Source organism: Malurus melanocephalus, unplaced genomic scaffold (genome assembly GCF_030028575.1).
Source record: "Malurus melanocephalus ecotype Western Australia unplaced genomic scaffold, MMel_1.1 scaffold_2, whole genome shotgun sequence".
Lineage (NCBI taxonomy): Eukaryota > Metazoa > Chordata > Aves > Passeriformes > Maluridae > Malurus > Malurus melanocephalus.
This window is the reverse complement of record NW_026623234.1, coordinates 7,703,776-7,723,660: the sequence shown is the minus strand read 5'-3', so window position 1 is coordinate 7,723,660 and position 19,885 is coordinate 7,703,776. Positions and strand designations below refer to the sequence as shown.

Below are 19,885 nucleotides of genomic sequence, written 5' to 3'. Positions count from 1 at the left end.
GGAGAGATTAGAGACTGGCATTTGAAATACTACATAGACCTTTGCTAAATTGCACCCGAAAGCAATCTAGTAGCAGCAGTGAGCCAGTAGCTTGGATCCTTGSAGGCCATGTAGGCAAAACCTGGTAAGACTTTGGTTTTTTTTAAACTGGGTATGCTTAAAACAACCTTGTAATCCCTTATAGGTCTTGTCTTGTTTAACGAAAGTTCAAAGCACTTGACTTTAATTGAGTTACTCTTGCTTTACAATAATGTAAATGAGATGAGAACTTCCCTTCCTCATGGCCCTGGTTTAYATTACAGCATAATAGCCATTTAGAGTTTTGAAACAGAAAATCTCTGGTAAAATTCGTTCTTAATTCCAAGTTTATGTAATAACTTCAAGGCACATCTTGTTACTGTATATTTTCAAAGTAATTAAGGGAGCACTTGTAAGGAATTGGTTTATTAGCCAGTGTTTGGTATCCTTATGGAAAAAAAAGCATGTTGAAATTGTTCATAAGTAAGTACTATGTAATAGGAACAGCACTTTAAAATTTAGACTTTGCTTTAATACATTTTAGTTTATTTTCTAATTCTGATACAGTCGTGTTACACAGAACCTAAACTAAACTAGATCGAAGGGAATCCCAGCCTGGGTTTTCCTTATCTGAGAAATTCTCTTTGGTCTTTGCTATTTCAGAAATGAGTTTTAGTTGCCAAAATGCATACATTATGGCTTGCTACATTATCAACAAAAATATGACTGCCCTGGAGTGGAATTTAAGGTAAACAGGCATCTTACAACAGCCMCCCTTACCATGTAACACAGCAGCTATCAGTCCCTTAATTTAAAGTTGCCAAATATTCCCCTTGTAATAGCCCCAGAAAGTACTGCAGAAAATGGCCCCGAGGTTCCTTTTCATGCTCTAGTTGAGCAGTTTGAAGCAGGCAAGCACAGCTCAGCACATCTCCAGGGTGTTCTGAAGCCGATCCATGTTTTAATAAAGATTGACACTTTTAAACAGTGCAGAAAAGTTGATGCTCAACTCCTACTGCGTTTCAAGTGAAGTTGRATACCAACTTCTCTTTGTCCTCTTGTGGAAATTCTAGCCTAATTAAAGATACAGGAGAGCACATGTAAGAGGAGGGTCTTTTAGCAGTCAATGAGGAGTGAAGGAAGGTGATATTTTAATCTTCTAAATTATTTATCCTACAATCTTTAGACAAGTTGTGTTCAGAATAACATTTCATTTACAACTTAGCCYGAGGAGAGGAAGAAACTGGCCTGTAAGAGGGAGATAACTTTTAACTGTAGAGGAATTATGCATTTCCCATAATGAATTTGGACTGTGTAGTACCCTTTTGTTTAGTCTGAACACAGCTTATTTTTTTTTTTGTTGGCTTTTTGATTCCTTGGCTACAGGAAAGGGAGAATAATAAAACAAATACAGGATCCTTTTGCAATTCTGTTAGAGTAATCCTCTCTGATTCAAACCATGTTCCACTGCTACAGACTTTAATTTTAGGCAACTGCAAAGAACAACAAAATGGGAATAAGGAGTGGAAGCAGAGCAAGGACAATTTTGAATTTTACCTCWGTTTCTTAAACTCATGCTTTCCACTGCTCAGTGCTGGCACTTTGGTGGAAATCATGAATGCTGTCATGGTTATTGACTGGAGGGATCAGTCACTCTCTATGCATTCTTCATTAAGCAATAACACCAAGCAAGTATATATATACTTGAAAAATATTTTCAAGTCATAGGAACTTACAGCTTTCACTCCTTTAGACATTCTGACCACAAACATATCTTGTGTGTTAGGAATGAACGCTGGACTAATTTTTTTTTTTTTGCTCTGTTGCATTTGCTAGCATCTTCTTGGTCATCACTGTTCTTTCATCCTGGAATAGCTCCCTCTGGTTTATAGGTTCTGCAGTCCAGCTAGGTGATGGGCTGATCTTAGTGCCCTTCCTTCCTTCTGCCTCAGCTGCTAATGTTGCTACATAAAGTTTGTATTACAAAAGAATAGATTTTCTAAGACTTCAAACAGATGATCACATGATGGGTACTTCAGGGATTGCAACCTTGCTTTCTGTCCAAGCAGTAGTTTGTGTTAGTCTTTCTTGTTACTGCAACAGTGTTGTCAATCCATGCAACCTGTGCAGAGGRGCTACAAGTGTTCAGGGAGCAGAGGACCAGCTTTGGTAGAAATGGACTTCAGTTTATTTAGTAAAATTTAGTGGAACAGCACAGTTCTATGGAGCATAATGTGATTGTGCACTTGTACATGGTTCTGTAGGGGAGTAATGTCTCACATTTGCTGCTGTTGTATACTTTACCCTAYATACCTCTGCTTCTTCCCTCCTCCTTCACACTGAGCTAACTGCTCCTTTCTTGCAAGGGGCCTCAAGGGCTGGAAAGCATTAGAGATTGCACCCAAAGTGCCTGTTCAGGCTGCCTGTTTGATATTTTGGCAGTCATTCTCTGATCCAGAATTCATACAAAGTGTATGTCTATGTTTTTGCACAGTCTCTTTGCATTCTTCCAGTTACACCAGATGACATGAAGATATTCTGTGGAAATGTGCCTCAGTTGCAAGATAGTATTGTTAAAAGCTGCAGTACCTGTACATACATCTCCAAGCATGAGCCATCTAAGAAATCAATGTTCTGCTATGAGGGAGCTCTTCGCACATTGCACAGAAGGAGGAGCAAGAGCCTACTTGGAGAGTAGGCTCTATATACTTGATGTCAACAATTTTTTAAGAAAGCTGTTTAAGAGAGCTGGTTTGCTGTCCTAGGCTTTTAATGACAGACCATGCTTCTCTTCATTAGTGGAATATTGGTGGGCTTATGCTGCATAATTGAGCTAAACTTGCTGGCTTGTGTACAAAAGCAGTCCAGCAACAGSAGGTTGCATTTGGAAAATCAGCTTGCACAGACCTCCTTTCTTCCCTAGCACTCATTCTTTAGGATTGATTATTTTGCCACCGAGTGCTAAAGAGGAATAATTAGGAAGAAAACTAAGTACAGCTGTAATGCAGTCAACATGAGAAGGCTGGTAAGGCTGTCTACATTTTGGTAGTGTCTGTCCTTACTAGGTCTTAGAAAGTTGCTACAGCACTGAAGGGAGATCCTRTAATTCAGTGGATTTTAGTGTGATGGGTGTTAGAGCAAGAGATGCTGGAAATTGAGACTGTACAGGGCAGCTTTGTTTTGTCGTGCTTTTTCTGGTTCCTTTGTGGTCTGAATGRGAGGCAGCCCAATAAATGAAGTTTGTATCTGAGGGCTGATTTACTTCCCTTGAAACAGTAATGGGGAGGAAATAGAAGGACAATGCCCTGGAATACYGACCAGCCTGTGCTTGCAGGGCAGTTAGATCCCCAGATTATTTCAGCTGACCCAGCAGGCATGGCCGGTGTCATGGCACTACAGCAAAGCTAGGTGGCCTAGCAGTGCTGTGTAGTTGCATCAGTTCGTRTTTCAGGGGTGGTGCCTGAGTGCCTTGCACGGGCAGTCAGGTCAAAATCCAGGTAGTTACACACGTCATTGTAACTTCTGTAGTGTGTCATGTAATTTCATGAGCCAGGGAGATATGGCCAGCCTGAGATAATGGGGATGCTTCCTGTGCYGGGATTCTGCATGATAATCAGAGAGGGCAGGCAGCCAACCATCTTAGGAACTGCAGTCCTGCTAAGCCAGCCAACAGGTTGTGGTAAAAACTCAAGAAATGGCTGTGTGTTCCTTTTTCCTAAAGTCATAGCCATTAAATTTATTCCTTTTAGCTCTATTAGCAGGCTGCAGGTTTYAGCATGAGCTCGCAGCATGTTTGTAATGGCAAAGATTGATTTATTGTCACCTCATGAGTCAATGTATTTTGGTAGCCTGTGAATGTCCCTTGTTTTCTTTGTGGAAATGCTGAAGAGAGCCACGTTGCCTTTCTTGATAACTAGTAAGAGCTCCTCCTTGGTGTGCTTCTGGAAAAGATGCACTTTTAAATCCTGCTTCTGAGTGTTCTTTAGTAGGTAGTGAGAAGCTCTTGTCTGTTGTCTTTCTGCTGTTGGTTCTAAGAYGCTCTGCTTTTTTCTCCCTTTCTGCCTCTCCAGTTGTGGGCCATCAGTGAAAGAGCCCAAGCCAAGATGTGGACAAGGGGAATCTCACATGCAAAAGCTCAGGTTTTATTCTTCTGTCTCAGCAAAAGCAGAGTATTGCCCCTGGCAATACAGAACTTCACTGATGTTGTTGGAAACGTGCTAGTCTTCAAATGATAGCCAACTTCTTTCCAAAAGGAGAGAGTCCAATAGCTGTGTTAATAAATGTCATAAAAACAAGACACAGGATGTGTTTCTACTCGCGCCTGCCATTCTGGTCATTGCATACAGTTTAGAAAATCTGGACACTCCCTTAACTTCCTGGGGAGAATTTTGCAATTTTTGCTTGTCTGTAGGTGACYCCAGGGGTTTACCTGGTATTTTGGCTCCCCAAACTAAGCCAGATTTATTCCTGACCCCCTCTTCCTCCTGCACAGTGTTTATCYGATTGTACATTGACCAGATGCTGTGACTGAATGCCAGCCTGCCTTTCAGTTAAGAATTAAATTAAGGAAATCTTTTTGTGTAAAACTCTGGGGAAAATGTTACACAGTTGATTTGCCTCTCTGYACTGCATGTGCTTACTTGTTGCAAGGATTCCTGTATCTCTGGATTCCTGTATCTCTGAACTTTTCTAATTTCTATCCTCATTTATAAAAGCCATCAGAGAAGGTTAATGAGGATCTCTGTTCTCCACCTGAGTGCCAGTTCTTGCTTCCTGCATGTTGCAGATTCCCCCTCACTAATGGTTTAATTTACCATGGTGGTAGAGAGTGGGAGGGGTATATTTCAGGCTCTGTAGCTGCATTTTAAAGGTGAGAATGGYCACACAAGAAAGTCAAAAGCATTTCCTCTCTCCTGGTTCCCAGCAAAAATATTTTTAGTGACCATGTMAGTATAGATCCTATCCTATTAGTTTCTGAAACAAGGTCAGTGACAGCCTTAGCATTTTATAAGATACTTGGGTTCGTGTTTCCCCATCAGCTAGAATGCCCCAAACTCATACCAGAATCTGGCTGCCTGCAGGAGGGCAACTGTTCTTTTCGCCTTCCTGAGGTAGGAATTTATGCAGCAGCTGGATATGTCTCCTGGAATAAGTCAGAGCAATCAGTGCCAGTGTAGCATGTCTGACTACCTACCCACTAATTTCCATGCACTGAAATGCTTTCTTCTTGGAAGGAAAAAAAGGCTCAGATCTCAGCCTCATTTCAGCATCTTTTCAGCTTTYTCTGTTGGCATGCTCATCATATGGAGAAAAGACAGACTCGCTTAGAAAGAGTTTCTTCCTTGGTTCTCAGTATCACTGGGGAATAACCCCCTTGCCCACTGCTGCTGCAGAGCACCAGTCACTGCTTAAGTGGTGTAACATAACAGTGCCTGTTCAGTGATGGCATGATGATATTGAGAGGCAGCATTCTCTATTTGTGTGTCTACAGCTTTTGCTGTTCCGCTTTTTCTTCCTTCTCCTCCTCTCTGATATTGTTGTCTACAGAAAGAAAATGTGAGTCAAATAGCATCAAACTTGTAATACCACAATGAGTAAGAAATRAAGCAAACTGAAGTTGCCAGCTCTATAGTACAGCTTTAAATGAATTTGTGCTGTTTGTCTGCTATGGAAMTCTTATGTGTAAATCAGCTATGTGAAAAGCATTAAAAGTGCTGAAAATACAGCACAGGAGTTCAGATTATATAAACAGATACAGGGAGAATACTGTATCTTGCCAAGGACATTTTCAAATAATGAATGTGTCTTGCATTAAATTAATTTGTTCCCTTTCTGAAGTCTAGATGTTACTGTCACAGAAACTAACTTAACAACTGACACTCATGGCTCTCCTGCTGGGAGAATGGGAGAGCCATGGGTCAAAGGGACCAAGGAGATGGTCTCTTGCCCTCTAATGAGGATCATTCTGGGATTAGGCAGAGTTTCAGCCGCTGGTGTGAGGAGAACCAGAACTATTGAAGGTATCAGASTCCCAAAATTCTCATGGCAATTCACTTTTTAATGCTAGAAGACACTTTTAGAAAAAGTTCATCTGTCTCCAAAGCTAAAAGGAGGAGATTGGAAGACCTGTGTTTTTTTGCTTTCTTTGAATATGGCATAGCACTTGCCTGATTSGTTGAGCAGCTCTTGCTCCTCAGCATGTGCTTGACTATGTTGGTGAGATCACCCACTTGAGGGGGCCTGTGCTTCCTCTGTTGCAGGTTCTCTGAGCCAGACCCCAGCCACACACTAGAGGAGCGAGTGGTGCACTGGTATTTCAGCCAGCTGGACAACAACAGCAGCAATGACATCAACAAGCGGGAGCTGAAGCCTTTCAAACGTTACGTGAAGAAGAAAGCCAAGCCCAAGAAATGTGCCCGGCGTTTCACTGACTACTGTGACCTCAACAAGGACAAGTCAATCTCACTTCAGGAGCTGAAAGGATGTTTGGGAGTCAGCAAGGAAGGAGGTGAGTGCCTTTTCTTCGCCACTGCGTGGCAATAAAAATTGACAAACAAACATGACAGATAAAAACTGAGTTACAGCAGACTCAGGAATCCGTTTTCTTCCAGCTGTTTCATACGTGCCACAGTTTGTGTGAGCAGATGAGGGGGATTAGTACACTGCCATGCAAATGTTGTTTGTTACTTGTSTTATGGCTCCATCTTCTATGTATTATCACCGACCTTTGTGCTAAGCACTATACAGAAACAGGACAACAGATGAGCCTTGGCCAGAATTCCATTTGTACTGTARAAGTCCTTGGAAACTGTAGTTCAAATCAGGTCCCTTCTGAGTAATACTCTCTTAACAATATTCTGTTGTCTCAGCCATGCAGGTTGGATGATATATGAGCCAGCACAGACCCAGTCCTTCTCTAGAGACCCTGTTGACTAACAGGAATAATATTTATTTTCACTGCTAAACTCAGCATGCAGGAAAGTGGCTGATGCAAAGAGAACAGCTCAGAAAGAAAGCATGGGGTTGTACTGTTTTTCAGACTTAAATTTTACTTCAAGGTTGGGGGAGAAATAAGGCATGTGAATAACCTATTTTCCTTTCTGGTTAGTGTCTGAGCATCAACCCACCCTCCTGCCTTTTCTTCCTTTTCATCTTCACCTCATCATCTGTTGGGACCTGAACCAAACTGATATTTTTGGAAATTCTAGGAATTGAAACCYAAATTCAGTAATTATCAGTCATTCTTGACTGTAGGCAGACTGGCTTGGCAGGAGAAAGCAAACAGGGAGATTCCAGGGGCCTAATTTCCTGTGCAGGTGTTTTGGCTGTGCAGACAGCTGTTGTTACAAGTATCATGGTAGTTGGGAAGGGTGGATAGCATTTTTTTTCTCCTGTCTTACTCTTTCCTTAGTTCTTTTCTCAGGTTTAGCATGAGTGAGAAGGGAGTCAGTACATTTGGGTGTTGGGAATTTGCATTTTCTAGGTGCTTTGCAAACATCTTTGTTACCATAATACACATATAGTGTTACTTGTCAGCTGTGAGAAGCATTCAGCTTCCCTAGCCCAGTGCAAGTGTTTTTTTAGTCATCAGTACCGTACTGAGGAAYGGCATACAAAAATAGCAATCCTTAATTTTATTACCTTCCCAATAAGACAAATAWGCCAAATGAGTTTTATTGCTATTTGGCCTGGAATAAGACTCTCTGGAATCTGCTGCCCTGGCCAACTGACTGTTCAAAATTTAGTTTATGGAAGAGGAACAAAAYAGAGAGAAGAAAGAAAATGTGAAAYTTTGAGCCCGTGTGAAGGGGAAAGAAAGCAGCAAGAAATTGTTGAGAGTGCCTGATTGTCCAGCTGTTTGCTGAGAATACAGCCTTGACCTTTCATGGTTTCTTCTGTTATATGAGGACAGGACTGTGGTCAAAAAGGTACTCTGATCTTGTGACAGCTCCATATACCTACTRCAGACCTGATAAGCCTTGAGGGTCAAAGATAAATGGATAAGTTAAAGGATGGTGAGGACTAAAAAGCAGTGGAGGGGGCAGTGCAGAGAGCAGGTACTAACATGTAGAAAAGAACTGAAGGAAAGTATTCTAGAGGTTCAATAAGCAAGTTTGTGATGCATCTTTTTAAAGAGATGAAGTTGTGAGGTGGTAGATGATGTGTTTTCTATGCTTACTATTCATAAGAACTGCTAAATTTAGAAACAATCAGTATCTTTGCCTTTGACACAGTCCCCCACAAATCCTCTCAAGATTAGAGAGAAATGGTTGGATTATTTGGTGGATAAGGAATTGGTTGGATGGTCACATCCAGGGGGTGGTAATCAATGGCTCAGACTCCTGATGGACACCAGTGACAAGTGGTGTCCCTCAGGGGTCCATATTGGGACCAGTATTGTTTAATTTTTTCATTAATGACATAGTGGGATTGAGTGCATCCTCAGCAAATTAGCAGATGACAYCAAGCTGAGTGSTGCAGTTGAGATGCCTGAATGGTGGGATGCCATGCAGGAAGGCCTGGGCAAGCTTAAGAAGAGGCCCCATGGGAATCTCCTGAGGTTTAAGATGACCAAGGGCAAGGTACTGCACCTGGTTCAGAGCAATCCCCAGTATCAGCACATAGTTGCTGATGCACATCAGAGATGCATAGTTCTGTCTTCCCTTCCTCAGCAGACCCTTGATGCCTGTAGTAAACCAGTATGTGGGTACTGCCAACCAGTGGTTCTCCAGTGAGGAAAATAACTGCCCAGTCTATYAGAAACCATTCCTCTTTTCCATCCTTGTGGTCACCCAGAAAGCTGCTGGCAAATCTGCTAGGTCTGGTGGCCGCTTTGCACAGCTCTTGTCCCTCTTTAAACCAGACTTGTTTCTGTCAGGGGCCATTTGCTTGGAAAAATGCCATTCTTGGATCTCAGAATGGAGTTGTCTTTGAGTGTTTACAGAAGTCTGCAAATAGTTTCTTAAACTGGGGCAGAACAGGCAGGCAGGGCTTTTAGCTTGGAGTATGCCAGAAACAGTCTTTGCCATCACTTGCTCTAGGATTGTCTGTTTGAGGGATTGTGGAAGGAAAACAGACTGATTTACAGCCTGTTAAAAGTTAGCATTCCTCAGTGTAGTCTGCCTTCAAATAACAGCCTGAATTAAGGGGGGGAACCATCTGTGATCAAAGAACAAATTTATCACTGTGCATTAGTCAAAAGGCGGGGTCCTTGAGAGGAGATAAACACACATTGTAAAGTTTTGCTGGAAAGTTACTGGACCCAAGATGAATTGGAGCCCAGTGATGCTGGAGAGGAGGGCTGTCCATCTGAGTGAGTCTTATGCTGGTTGTGCTGGCTGCAGAATGCTGGAGTTGAGTTGTACCTCTATATTCTTCCAAATTCAGAGGACAAAGTCAGCATTTTGTGCCTGCCCAAAGAGGAGCTAAGGGAATTAGCAGCAAAGAAATGTCCCTGTGCCAGCTGACGGGAAGTTCTCTTCTGCCAGCTCAGATCCCGTGATTGCTTTGCTGTCCAAGAGCTTGTCAGATGGTAGGTGTTGGGCGTGCTTCACAGGCCATGAGGACTTCTGAGGTGGAACCCAGCCACCAAGAGTGCTGTCCAGAAACAGGACCAAAATATCTTAATTTAAAAGTATATGTAYGTGTAATTAAACAGAAGGTCACTTTTTACTGAATCTGAGGAAATATTACAGAAACAAGGAAGAGTAAAGGACAACCTGAAGAGCAAATTTCATTCAGTGATGTTTTGGACCTGTCTTATTGCTATCTTCAGAAGTAACTGCATGCTTGRGAGGCTGGGAATGAAGTTGGTCTATATCATTACTGTGCAAGCAGCTGTGTGGGAGAAGGTAGCAAACAGCAGTCACCTGGGAAAGGCCTATGGACTAGTGATGGTAGAAAATAACAGTCTTGAGCAGCCGTGAGAAAACTAACCAGGTAATGACTGAATTAAAAAGGAATTTCAAAGTACGTCTAATTGCTATTAGATTAGAATCAAAGGAACTACACTGGTTCAGTGCTTAGTTTTGTTTGTCTTGTTCAGAYATTCTCCTTTGTGGAAGGGCTATAAATGGTGCTTTTTAGAGGTGCTATAATTTGCCTTTAATTTTGACTGAAGTTAGTGACAGWATGAATTAGGACATAAGTATTGTGTTGAGAATACAAGATAAGGCTGGTGGTAGCAATGTTTCTCTCCCCAAAAGGTGAAGGTGAAAGGTTTCCTCAGTATGTCTGGGGAATAATTTCTTTCTATAAAAAGCTGCTGGGGTTTCCTTGGGGCTTTTTCTTTTGAAGGACACCGGGCCTAATCCAGAGTGACTGGAACTGTTATCCAAAACAGTGTACTTGTGAGGATGGGCAARTACTTGGCTTTATGAAACTTGCTGAATGATGGGGTGTTACCCCCTAATGCCCAAGGGCTTCCCAGCTATTAGTAACCCACGATCACCACCGGCCGTATTCCTTCCTCTCTGTTGTGCCASCAGTGCCGTGTTGTGGCAGGGTTTTGCCTTCCACAGGTCTGTGCCTGGCAGGTGGCAGCTGAAGGCAGTGCTCTCTGTCCCCGCAGTGTCAGCACGCTTTCCCGCAGACTGCACGGGGCCGTGCCCTGGAGCACATGGGCCATGGCAGGAGGGATAAGGGATGCTCCTGCCTTCTGCACACACCGAGCTGGAGTTCCCCTCCTCTCTCTGAAGGCAGGCAGTGCTCCTTGAGCCCTTTCCAAAGATAAGTGTATTCACGCACAGCCCGGTGCTGCAGGCTTACCTGCACTGCCTGTTAAAGTGGACAGGGTTCTTTGGGATGCCCTCTGGCTTCCTCAGGCTGCCAGCCAGGGCAGTGATGCACAGCCTGGCAGTGCCCTCCCTGACCCTGGCAGCCGCCCATGAAGGGCCAGGCTGCGAGTGCTGGTCAGCTAGAGCAGATCCTCTGCCTGACAGTGGAGCCTCTGCCCATGGCAGCAGTGCCATTAGACACACGGGCATCAGCGAGCCGTGGTTCTGCTGCTCTGGCAGGGCAGGTGGCTGTTACTGGGCTGGTATTGGGGTGCCTTGAAATAACTTACTGTGCTTACACATTTTCTCTTATTAATGCTCTCTAAGGCCAACAGGCTGTGCTTTGTGACCAATTTCAGTCTTGGCCACTGCCACTATTCTCTCCCTCGTGTGTTTTCTTCCCAGCAGCTCTGCTCCTGTCTTGCAGCCTAGCCTCCTGGCCCTCAGGCTTTCCTACACCTCACCCCTGCCCTCTGAGCTTCTGTCCATCTCAACCCTGCACAGAGCAGAATGTGCTGCCGAGTGCTTGATGTGCACAGTGAGCTGTGCAGTCAGGTGATGTGTGTGCACAAATCAAAGTCATAGGCTGGAGAGGAGGGTGGCAACAGGCTTCCTGCTGCTGGCTGGGAGCAAGGGTTCCCATTTTCAGCTAATGCCTCCTCTGAAATCAGACMAAGCAGCTCACAGGAAATGTGACATGCTTTCTAGAGCTCCTGCAATCCCTGAGCTGTCTGTACCCTGCACAAGGTGGGAACAGGTTTATTTTTGAGGTGAGAGGCCCTTGCCATGAGCTCCATCTGGTGTAGGCCGCATGTGCTTGTTGTCTCACAATGTCACAGCTCTGCCCTTCTGCCAGRTATAAGTTCAGGTCTATGATTTTAGGTACCTGTTTGTTTGGTCCAAGTGAACAATTTAATAAACCTGGGCTATCTGTATTGCCTGCACCTTCACTCTCATCTGGCTGCCCCCTGTCTACATGGCATTATTTTGCTTGCTTAGGGAAACTTCATAATACTGCTTGCATCCTTCCTTTCTTCTTTCTTCTTCCACCGTTCAGTTTAACCTTGTAACTGTTGTTTCTTGCCCATGCAAAACCTCTGGATTTCATGATACTCAGCTACTACAGCATCAGCTATCTAACATCTCTCATCTCAGGCACATTGKTCAGACTCTTGCATGTGAATCTTAAAGGAGTGTTGTCAGGATTTGCTGTGAGCCTGCTCAGAGGGGCTCCTTTGAACCTGCCCTCTGGCAACGCACAAGGGAAATCTCCTTTGTCATGCCATTTATTGCCTTTAATGTGGTTCTTGGATTTTACAGGTAGCCTGAGCAGTTTGCCCARTGGAAAAAGACAAGGCCTTAACCCTTTCAGTGAGTATCTTGCCGAAATGTTTTCTTTTTTTTTTCTGAGGTAAGCGTGCATTGCAGAATTATTCTCCTCYGCTCTCCGATGTTCATGAACAGCAATATAGAAACAGCTGGAAACCAAAGTTGGTYTCAAGAGGTATAAATATACCAACATGCAACTCCCTTGCATCATTTCAAAGTCCAACTGTATGTCTTTTGCTAAGGAATCAGAATAGCATAAAGAAGCTATGGGATGAATACTGTCCTGTCCTATTCTTCCTTCTTCTAACAAGCAATAATTTAGGTGATATATTGTGTTTTCATTACATTACTCCRTGGACAAATTCCTTTGAAGACTCTTCTCTATCATGGTGAAGGTCTGTTCTCCCTTGCATTTTGTGGCATTGAATTGCACAGATGCTTTCATCAGGTGTGAACAACAACACTGAGATTTGCTGCCTCATGGTTTTGTTRGGAACTTCTCATTTTGGATTGTAAGAAGCAGTGAGAGGTTCTGCCTCTTGTTCTATAGCTGTCCTTCATATGTCTGGTTAGACTCCTTTCTGTGTTGAGAAGACCTAAGCTGTGTATGTTTAATGCCAGAAGTCTTCCTGTACCTCTTGCTGTCCTCCTTATCTTTCTGGGGAATGTATCTGGTCCTGGTGAGATGGGTGAACAGAGAACTGAAGATAAAGATCAACTGCACCTTGTACACTGATGATGTGATGTTTTCTGGTGTGTCCTCCATTCTGARCATGTGCTTGCTTTTAGCCTACTGCTAAAAGCTGTGCAGAGGCATTTGAACAATTCTGTGCTGTGGCTTCAGCCTCTTTTGTCGTCACTCAGAGTGCTCAGTGGAGGACAGATCGTGCCCACTCCCACACTGCAGTGCACTTACAGACATGGAAAACAATCTGTTGTTTTTATGAGCCAGTCATTGAGCACTGCAGACACCTCTTGCAGAGCTGTGCAATCGATTATGGCTACCTGAAATAATTTTGTATTTGACAATATCTGCCCCCTGTGACAGGGCATATTGATCAGCACTGATCCCACTGAGGCCTTTCCTCCCTGTGAGGTAACCTTTCTCCTCTCTGAAAATCAAATCCCTACTTGTGCCTTCTCTGTAGCATGTTTGCACCTGTAATTAATCCACAGAGCTCTAGCTCTCATCCCGTAAGAGCTTTGATTCTTTAAGAACCTTTGATGAGTGGCTTAACAAAAGCTTTCTGAAGAAAGGCCTCCTCCAAGAACTGCTCGTCTCCTAGGGGAGGAGGCAGCTGGCTGTGGCTGATGGAGAGATGGTGGCAGGGCAGCCTGGCAGCAGAGGGCTCCTGCATCAGCTGGGCCAGGCAGAAGAGCAGAGGAAGGCATGTTGGACCAGTTGTTTCCCTAGACTGCATGCCCATTTCCAAGGAGGGGGAGGAAGGTGGCGTTTTGTGTTTAAAAATATGTCAGTCCCGAAGGCTCCATGTGACTCATTCAATGCTTTTTTCAGCAAGGCTGTCTCATTAGCCCCTGGTTGTTTTCAGCCTCACAGCTTACTGTGGGATCTCAGCTTTTGRGGGAGGATATAGTGGATCTTTATCTTAATTTAACTTGCCTTTTTGCCTTACTTGTTGTGCTTCTGTTCTGTTTGTCTTTTCCTCCTTGCCCACCCCACCTTACCCTTTCAGTAGGTCGCCTGGTGTAGCAGCAGAAGACAGGGAAGGCAGGAGCTGACCCACAGGAAGAAAAAATGTAGTGACAGACGGACAGACACCTTGCTGCTTGTGAGCAAGCACGCAGCATCAGCAACATCCAGCGTAGCAGAAGTGGCACCCAGAGCGTTTGCACTTTTTAAAAATTGGTTTGGGTTTGTTTTTAATTGCTTTTCAATACYATTATCTAATACTTTGGAAAGCAGAGGGAAGCAGGATCATGACCTTTTAAAATTGGAACAGCTACTGATGATGTAAAATTGAGTTCACTGGGACTCAAAGAATTTTATATACTGTATATAAATATATTTGTAAATTGTACAGTTGTCTTGTACAGGGGTTGGAGTCACTGTTCTATTCCTCCCTTTGCTTTTGAAGGCTGTTAGGGCTAGAGGGACACTTAGCCTTTAACAAATTATAGTAATAAATTCATTTCTGCCACTGAACCATCATTCAGTGGTGAACCTTAACACCCCCATACAAAAGGAGACAGTGTATCAGCATCACTTCTTCTTGCAGATATGCACACAATACCCCAGATACCAAATGCTTCTCGAGAGCAGCTGAACCCCTTTTCTTACCATAAAGCCCTGTGTAACTCAGGCCATTGGGCGTTTGAGAGCACAGATTTTGTGTAAGTACTGGTGCACTGCAAAGCTGCTTAAAGTAGGGATAGAAAAGGGTTATATTAGGGATGTACAAAAGTAGTTCCTGCACCTGTTGCTAGTTGGGCAGAAGTGAATTACAAATGCATTGCTATTCAGGCCCAGATAACATGCTTAGCAAAGATGTGCTGTGCCTCTAGAATCTAAAGCTGTAGGAAGGATGTGGGAGCCATAGGTCTAGTAGAGTCGGTGAAGTCTTGCATCTTCCTCTCTGGCAAAGTGTTCATCTATGTGTTGTACAACAATAAACATTTTGAGAAGCCTGCTAAAAGGAGCATTAGCCTGCCTTATGCTTTGCTGAAGAGCAAAGAACATGTCAGTGCAGACATAATCATGCTGCTCATAGTCACTCCTCAAGAGTCTGCTTTACTTGTGTTGGAACGCTGCAGCCTGGGCCATGCTCACTGGTGAAGATCTGTCAGCAGTGACTCTTCTTGTCACTGGTGGTTGTGAATCCAAGCTCCCCTCCTGCACAGTGGTGTGCCTGCCCACTTTGCCTGATTTGCTGTTACCAGTCCCTCCTGGGTATTGTGACACTGGGGTGTGATTAGCACTAACAGTGAAGGCTTGGGGTGAGGAGTCTGGTGTTGTTGGAGGCCACAGGGGCAGTTTCAACCACYAGCAGTTTCACCAAAATTGTTTCTTTGGTAGGGCTGCCCATATCAGCACTCCTAGGCTTGGGCAGAGTGTGATGGGACACGCAGTGTTTTGCTTTATGTATTTTCAACCACTGGAAGCACTCCTGAGCAGCCTTCCACTTCAGACCTGGAGATCCTTGTGCCACTTACCTTTCTCGAACCTGTTAGAAGAAACTGAAGTGAGGGTGATGAAATTACATGCTAATACKAGATCACACCAACAATTTCTTGCAACAGCAATGGATTACTGTAGAGACTGGAGTCATCCCTCAAGGCTCTGTGGCTTTGGTAAAACATGATTGATACAGCACAACATCTTTGTCATGTCATCATGACAATCGTGTGAGATGTGTCACCAAAAAAAAGTGTCCTGATGCAATAAGGTAGTGCTTGTTGACAAAATGGAAAGTTAAAAAAACTTAACAAACCTTTCTAACTGTTTAGGAGTAGTAATAACTCTTCCTCTGGGAAGTATATTGGAGCTAATTAAAACATATGACATGGTTGAAAACACCTCTGGTAATATCTGAAATATACATAATAACACCATAATAGAAAGAACTCATCTCTTTAGCAAGAGCAGATCCTGCTGGTGGACCTTGATGGTTTCTCACATATAATGAATGTGCTTTTTTGGCCTGTAAAATCCCACCTTCTTGATTGTTTCTTCTCCTTTGGTTCATTGTTTTTTGGGTTGTTTTTTTTTTTAATGCCCAGGGCACATCTTTTTTGTGTTGAAATAATTTGATTTAGTGTATAGTTAGAAATGTCACAGTCACACTCACTAATCCTGTTGTAGGGAATAAAGAATGAAACCAACTGTATAAAAAAACCCTCTCCATTTTAATATTCTAGTTTTAGGAATTGGAAGTTCTGGCTGCTGGGTTGGTTGGTGCTCGGTGGTTTAGGGGGTTTTGTTTTTTTGGGGGGGTGGGGTTTTTTTGTGTTTGGTTGGGGTTTTTTTAATGTATAGTCACATCCAGCAGAAGCAGACAATTGTATGCCTCTAAGAATTCTATTAGCCAGGCACTGGGGTTGGGCAATGCCCCACAAGATTGTGGGGGGACTGCAGAGCTGCTAAAACTCACTGCATCTTCCTCTGGAAATAAATCAGTCAGCCGCCACTCCTGCTTGTCACATAAATCCTTCTGCTGACCTTCTTTTTCTCATCCTTGTGTCCTTCCCCKCCAAAAAGCCTGCATTCACATGTGGTTTGCAGCTGAAATTGGGTCAGTTCTTCAAGGAAGGCAAACAAGGGGTGGCTGTTGGTTAATTTTGGTGTCATGGGTATTCCATGGATGCTAGGTCAGGGCTGACTTTACASATGGATTGGGGACCAAGAGTTGCTTTTCCCTTTCACAAGTCCAAGTTCTTGCATCCTGACTCACCGAATTTGTGTGGGTCTCTGAGCAGCTTCTGGCAACACTTGTCCATTGCTGTGGAAAGCCCAGCCAGCATGATTGTGTAATGTCCAGGTAGAGGTCAGGTTATTTGTCCTGGCTTTGTGTTGGAGGATTGTGCAGACCATCCTGGGCCTGATTCACACAGTCCCTGCCATGAGCTGTCCCAACAACCTGTACTCACCAGAAGAGAGCAGAGCCTCAGCTGCCCACTTCTCCTCTTGGTTTTATTGCCAGTCCACCTGGCTGCCAGGCCAAATTGTCCTTATCTGGTGGTCGTCAGCAATCATCTGCTTTGTCTTGCATCAGTAGCATCTTACTGATGCTGGGACACAGGCAGTGTCAGTGTTGTGTCTGAAAGCAGCCCCTGGCCATGTGTCTCCTCATCCTTCAAGTCCTCCTGGGCCTCTCCAGCTCTACTTTGAATGACAGCTGAAAACAGCTGGGACAGAGAAGAGAACCAGGACTCAACAGGGCAAGTCATCTGTGCTTCCTGTCAGAAGTAAAAAACCTTTCTTGCTGATCTTCCAAGGGCATACTGTGTTGTAGGAAGCTGCATTACAGTGGGATTTGTGTGTAGGCACTGCTTTCCATGACCTGAGTTTATACTGAACTGACCCTGCCCTAGCATATTTCTGCCTATGGCATAATTTGTTAAATTGAAAGGCATCTGTTTGGTTTTGTAATAAAATAGATAACTTTTGCTCCAGTGTCTTGTGGTGGTTTCTTGTTGAATCTTGATTTCCAGTTATYCCTGCAGTGCTGTAGGAGAGGGAAGAGGACTTTCCTCATTGCGGAATCAAGTGTCAGTCTGCGGTTGGGTTCGGAGGTCTGTGRTGTGTCTCCCCTGTGTCTAAGCCTCCAGGCTAAACTAAAGCAAGCTCCAGAGTGCATCTCTGTGGTGTGAATCTGCCCAGCCCTCTTAGAAAGTCTGTGAAGCTTCAGTGRGAGTGTAGAGATTGCAGAAGGGGCATGTCATGGGTTTAGGAACCAGGAGCCTTAACAACAAGTGTTTKTATGGAGTGTTTGCCAGAATACCCAAAACTAGCTTATTATGCTTTCTGCCATTCTGCTGAGGGTGTGCTTGGAGATTTTAATGGTCATTTTTGTTTTTTAAAAGGGCCTTGCATGTGCATCCCAGAGGTTGTCTAGCTTTCATTCAGAAAACACCACCCAATCTATGCTGTGTGTTGCAGCAAAAGCCTATATCCCCATCTCCTGCAGAAGCATAAATGAATATTTATACAATAACATGATGTTTTCATTTTCAAAACATGATGATGTTTTCTTCAGCACACKGGAACTGGACTGAGGGTCTTCAGCTGAGGCAGAGGAGCCATGGCCCTGCCGTGTGCACAGGCCAAGCAGTGGTGGTGGGTGGCTCTCTGTCCCCAGCTGAGCTGAGCTGCAGGCAGAGGGGCACAGGGGGTGTGCACTGGCTGATGAGGGAGGCAGCTGCTTGTGGCTCTGGTGGAGACTGAGGTTTCCACACCTTGTCTCCTCTCTGRTGCCAGCAGGAATAGCTCAGGTCCTCTGCATACAACCCATGACTAGGTGGCCCTAGTTTGGACCTCAGAATAGTTTTTTGGTGCAAGATCTGGGAATCTGAGGTACAGATGAATTTAGTTCACCTTATTAAGAAATTCAGTCCCGGTACAAAACAGATCCTTAACTCATTTCTCTATGGTGTGTAAACAAAGGACTCTGGTGAAACAATTTCTTCGGTAGCATCTCAGTGCTGTGCTTCATGCACTTAAAATCTGCACCTTGAGTGTCCAGTGTCCCATTTCACAGCACAGCTCTGGCCTTGCATAGCACRAAGTGCCACTGCTATCCCTCAGTCATGACTTTGGCTGGGACCACTGAAGTGATTCCTGCTGGCTTCAACATGTCAGAAAAGAACTGACACAGCATCTGGCTGAAGAGAGAGAGCTATTTCTGAGGTGACTTGGATGTTCCCACTCTGAGCTGGCAGGTTGTCTSAAAAGAAAGCTGTATGAAGGTGGCTGAGCCTGGATTTGTTCGCCTGCAGCCCAACATGGAAGTGAATTTTTGCATCTCTGGAGCTGTTCCGTTTGCTTCAAGTTAATGGTTTAAACATTGCTCAGATTATCAGAGGACTTTTGCCCACTGTAACAGACTGTAACAGAACCTTGTTGTCCATCTGCAACCACAGAAGCCCACCCCTCCTCAAATACGCCTGCTAACTGGAATTTGGACTATGTTAGGAACTTGAGATAAGATAAAGAGGATACTATTGTCCAGTCATCCCAGGTCTGGGGAGAACAATGTATTCACCAGGGATACAGGAAGAGAGACTGGAATGCTCATGGCTCCAACATTCATGGGACAAGCTACAGGTGACCAAAYCCAACCTCAGCCCCCTTTATACAGCTTTCTCTGAGACAACCTGCCAGCCCAGAGTGGGAACATCCAAGTCACTTCAGAAATAGTTCTCTCTCTTCAGCCAGRTGCTGTGTCAGCTCTTTTCTGTGGTAAGGAAAGAGGCAAACTGTGTGAGGAGGGTATTGTCTCTGTCCTTACTCATGTGAACTCAGCTGTGGTAACTCCCCTGCTGGAAGTATGGGACATTCACACATCCCTGGAGGTTTCCATCTCTGCTCATGGGCCACGATGGCCCATAATGGACTCAACTGCACTGATGTTATGGGCAGCTGTAGCCTCTTAGAAGGTGTCAAAGACTCCCGAAGTATCCATAACATTACATCATCCAGTTGAAACTCCCTGCCCCAGGGAAGGTACCTGGGTATTCCTACATGAACTGGAGTGAATATAAACACAATAGATGTTGTATTTTGGGGATTTGTCCCCGCCACTTCTTCGGGAGTTCCCTCACTACCTGATGGATCTAGTCTGCAACCATCACTGTGACCAAGAGACATCAAAATTGCAAAAACCAACTCTTGTAAAGTATTGAGGTAGTGAGACTTTTCTACTCTTATCCTTTCCTTCTCTTTTTATGCATTTTCTGAAGTGGTATTTTTATGCTTTTATATTTCCATGTTACTRTATATAACAGCAACCAAAATGACCACATACCCGGTTTTACAGTGTAACCAAATGGTTCTACAATAACCCCTACATATGTATATTTACAAACACCACTAATTCAGTATCATTTCACTCTAATTTGCCCCAAGGGATCTATTAACAAGAACCTGGCCTACCCATGCCTTCTGCAGTGGGCTGTAACATGTGTTCAGATGTCTGCAAGCTTTTTCTCCTCAAAATGCACTTGGATACTAGATCTTTGTAAAATGAGTAAATCTAAAGTACTTAGACTCCAAAAAACAAGATATCAAATATAAGTGAATTCAGAAA

General features: G+C 44.0%; 1 protein-coding gene across 4 annotated transcripts in view; it reads left to right on the top strand.

Annotated features, from left to right (window-relative positions):
• SMOC1 (SPARC related modular calcium binding 1) overlaps positions 1-17,248 on the top strand; it is a 126,791-nt gene extending 109,543 nt beyond the window's left edge. For 3 of the 4 annotated variants that reach the window (XM_057366990.1, XM_057366981.1, XM_057366965.1), the window contains 3 exons: positions 6,279-6,526; positions 12,114-12,164; positions 13,817-17,248. In XM_057366990.1, the coding sequence (XP_057222973.1) occupies positions 6,279-6,526; positions 12,114-12,164; positions 13,817-13,833 (316 nt within the window). In that variant the 3' untranslated portion in view covers positions 13,834-17,248. The remainder of the gene's footprint in view (positions 1-6,278; positions 6,527-12,113; positions 12,165-13,816) is intronic. The other variant, XM_057366973.1, reaches the window with a different exon arrangement.
• The last annotated feature ends 2,637 nt before the right edge of the window (positions 17,249-19,885 follow it).